Consider the following 2,802-nt stretch of genomic DNA (forward strand, 5'->3'; position numbering starts at 1 on the left):
TATATATATATATATATATATATATATATATATATCTGTTTGTGTGTGTGAGTGTGTGTTTGTGTGTGTATGTGTACATGTGTATATACATGTATGTTTGTATATCTGTGCGTGTGTGAAAAGAAATAGAAACAACAATTGTATATACTATGTATATATGTATATATTATCAATGTCATTACACAATAAAATCTGATTTTGGAAAGGCCATTATAATATTTCTTTGTCTTTTTTTTATAGTTTTTTTTGTTTTTTTTTTTCATCACCACATTTTTCATTTACAGGAAAAATAAACTATGAAATACAGAAATAAATAGAATTCACTTTTTCAAAACTAAAATTAAGAAATCACTTGTGGTTCTTTTTTACCAATAACTAGATGATGTGGTAGAATATGTCTTTGAACTGTTTGCTGAGTATGATGGTGGTGTAAATGTTGTTGCTGTGGTTGGTGCTGCTGCTGCTGTTGTTGCTGTTGTTGTTGTTGTTGTTGGTTATGGTGGAGTGGGTGCCGCTGTTGTCGAAGCTGCTGCGATTGTTGTTGTTGTTGTTGCTGTTGTGTTTGCTGATGTGTCTGATGGTGCTGATGATGTAAAATTGGAACCGGTGTAAGTGTTACTGGGGTGACCGGTGTTGACGGCGGTGAACTTAAGCTTCTTGCATCCTCTTGACTATTTTCCGAATCGCTGCAGCTGCTGCCAGCTATAGTTCTTTTACCATTTCTTGTACCATTGCTGACAGTATTTATTACACCTGTACCTCCATCTGCAGTCGTTCTGCCATTCACTCCTCCTCTTCCTCTTCCGCTTCCCGTACCACCGCTCGATAATCCGTTTCCGGAATTTGCACCATTCGTTCCACTGCCAGCACCACCAACAGCGCTAGCACCAGTACCGGTACCAGACCCAACACTGCCGCTATTTCCCGTGGAACTGTTACTACCACTTGGACAGTTGTGGGTCTTGAGGTGTTTACTTAAATGGTCGCTTCGCATAAACCGTTTGTTGCAAACTGTACACGCAAATCGCTTCTCACCTGTGTGCGTACGCAGATGTCGTTGAAGTTCGTCAGAGCGCGTAAACCGCTTGCCACAGAACAGCCAGTTACATACAAACGGTCGCTCACCCGTGTGCCAACGCAAATGAGCCTTTAAATGTGACGTTTTGTTATAAACCTTACCACATCCGGGAACGTGGCAACTGTGTATGTTCTTTTTACGTAGCTGAGCGGCTGCCGGTCCGAGGCGTTCAGCTTCTTGACAGTTCGGACACTCACAAGTTGATCGACTAGCGTATCGGCGTTGAGATCCAGTAGATGCAGTCGTTGAACCAGTTCTCTGACTGCTCAAAGAAGATCCTGGCGTTCCGAAGCTAGGCGGCCTATTAAAAAATGTATTGACTGCAACCTGCTGATTAACATTCAAGTGACTAAGCTCAGGATTTTGCGCATGTGTCGGTAGCATTGTCTTGCAAGAATGTTCAGGTAAATGAAAATGATGCTGTCCTGTAGGAGATGCAGCAAAAAAAGGACTCGGGTTTGATGCGGTCAGAGGATGGTGACCCAAAGTAAAATTCTCCACACCAAAGCCTCCACTTCCAACACCTACACCAACCCCGACACCTCCTCCACCACAGTTAGCAACACTATTAATATTATTTGCACCAGCGCCTCCCATATAACCAGCTGATAACTGAGAATGGAGTTGGTTACTGTTAGCGGCTGCAACGTTCGACACTTCTGAGAGCCAACTATTGGCTGCAACAGAGTGAAGTTCCCACCAGGGTGGCGATACCACAGGGTTAACACTAGAAGGAATCTCAGCCTTGATATGATGTGTGTGATGATGGCCACCGCCTGTCATATTGAAATGCCACGTTGTCGCTGAATCATAAGGACTAGGTGCAACTGATGCCCCGACACGTGGGTGATGTGTATATATGTTACTAGTACTGTTCGTAGGTGATGTAACACCTGTACATACGTCCATAATAGTAGCGGTAGTGTGTAATTTTTGTAAACCTCCTGTACCAAGGCAAGTAGCTGTATCACCAATAATAGCACCGTTGCCACCACAGTCAGTTTGTGCATGTGCAACATTTGAAGATGAAGTTGGTGTTGTACTGCGACAAAATATTTCCCCATTCCCATAATTACTTGCTCCACCAGTAACAGTTGGAGCTCTACTGAAGCCAGTAGACATTGCAGTAGCAGGCAGTCCGGTACCATTGTACCCATGTTGATGATTTAATGTCCCCAAGGGATTCAAAACCTGAAAAGGGAGTGGGGTGCCTGTTCCATTCATTGAACTGATACTTGTACATCCACTAATAATACCACTTCCTTCACCACTACTACTGCCGCTACTGCTACTCACACTACTATCGCCTATGCTAATTATTTCAGTTCCTCCATTTCCAACTCCTTCACCAATTCCAGTAAAATAGCTACCACTTAAGGGGCTGCTATTAAAACTGCTACTAAACCCACTTCCGTAGCCTCCGGCACTGAAAGTTAATCCATGACTAAGATTCGTCTTCTTCCAGGGATGAAAGCTTTTTGCGATGGAGTGTTCAACCAATGGCGGTGAGTTCTTGTTGCTAAGTTTGTTACACTGTGCTGCCAGCATAGCCAAGGGTGTCGGATCAAACGAATATTGATCCTGCAACGAAAAAAAAGGAAAAGAAAAAGAGAAAAATTAAAACTAAATTCCAATACATTTTAAGAAAACTTATGCAAAAATGTCAACGTCTATAACAATTCACACCTGCATACCGCTCCACCCAATATATATATATATATATA

General features: G+C 42.4%; 1 protein-coding gene across 2 annotated transcripts in view; it reads right to left on the reverse strand.

Moving 5' to 3' along the window:
• Nucleotides 1-18: 18 nt before the first annotated feature.
• Nucleotides 19-2,802, reverse strand: part of LOC106874939 (transcription factor Sp8) — a 230,571-nt gene continuing 227,787 nt past the window's right edge. For both annotated transcript variants that reach the window (XM_052965652.1, XM_014922851.2), the window contains exon 3: nucleotides 19-2,659. In XM_052965652.1, the coding sequence (XP_052821612.1) occupies nucleotides 341-2,626 (2,286 nt within the window). In that variant the 5' untranslated portion in view covers nucleotides 2,627-2,659 and the 3' untranslated portion in view covers nucleotides 19-340. The remainder of the gene's footprint in view (nucleotides 2,660-2,802) is intronic.

This window comes from Octopus bimaculoides, chromosome 2, assembly GCF_001194135.2.
Source record: "Octopus bimaculoides isolate UCB-OBI-ISO-001 chromosome 2, ASM119413v2, whole genome shotgun sequence".
In the NCBI taxonomy this organism is placed as follows: Eukaryota; Metazoa; Mollusca; class Cephalopoda; order Octopoda; family Octopodidae; genus Octopus; species Octopus bimaculoides.